Below are 444 nucleotides of genomic sequence, written 5' to 3'. Positions count from 1 at the left end.
CGCCCGCCGGGGAGTGCGCTTGTTAACATAGTCGATGGGGTCCGTGATGGCCCAGTACCTGTCCAAGGCGATGGCGCACAGGTGCAGGATAGAAGAGGTGCAGCAAAGCACGTCCAGCGAGATGAAGATGTCGCAGGTGACCTGCCCCAGCGTCCACTTGTTCAGCACCTGGTAGAGGGCCGCCATGGGCAGCACCAGCACGGACACCATGAGGTCGGTGACGGCCAGCGAGCCGATCAAATAGTTGGCCACGGTTTGCAGGGAGCGCTCCAGGGCGATAGCTGCGATCACGCAGGCGTTGCCACTCACGGCGCACAGGATAAGTGTACCCAGGAGCAGGGAGGTGAGCACCTGGTAGCCCAGGGTCACCTCGGCGAGGCCGGGGCCGCTTGTTTCCTCGGGGGAGCGCGCTGGGGAGGTAGTGTTGTTGGCCACATCCATGCC

The 444-nt window shown here is 63.7% G+C and overlaps 1 protein-coding gene across 1 annotated transcript in view; it reads right to left on the bottom strand.

Moving 5' to 3' along the window:
- The window catches only part of HTR1A (5-hydroxytryptamine receptor 1A), a gene marked incomplete at its 3' end in the record, with an annotated part of 838 nt that extends 397 nt beyond the window's left edge, over nt 1–441 (bottom strand). Inside the window, exon 1 of the mRNA XM_008643165.1 lies at nt 4–441. Coding sequence (XP_008641387.1) covers nt 4–441 — 438 coding nt within the window. The remainder of the gene's footprint in view (nt 1–3) is intronic.
- Nucleotides 442–444: the final 3 nt, after the last annotated feature.

This window comes from Corvus brachyrhynchos, unplaced genomic scaffold, assembly GCF_000691975.1.
Source record: "Corvus brachyrhynchos isolate BGI_N302 unplaced genomic scaffold, ASM69197v1 scaffold310, whole genome shotgun sequence".
Taxonomy (NCBI): Eukaryota; Metazoa; Chordata; class Aves; order Passeriformes; family Corvidae; genus Corvus; species Corvus brachyrhynchos.
This window is presented reverse-complemented; position numbering and strand designations above follow the sequence as displayed.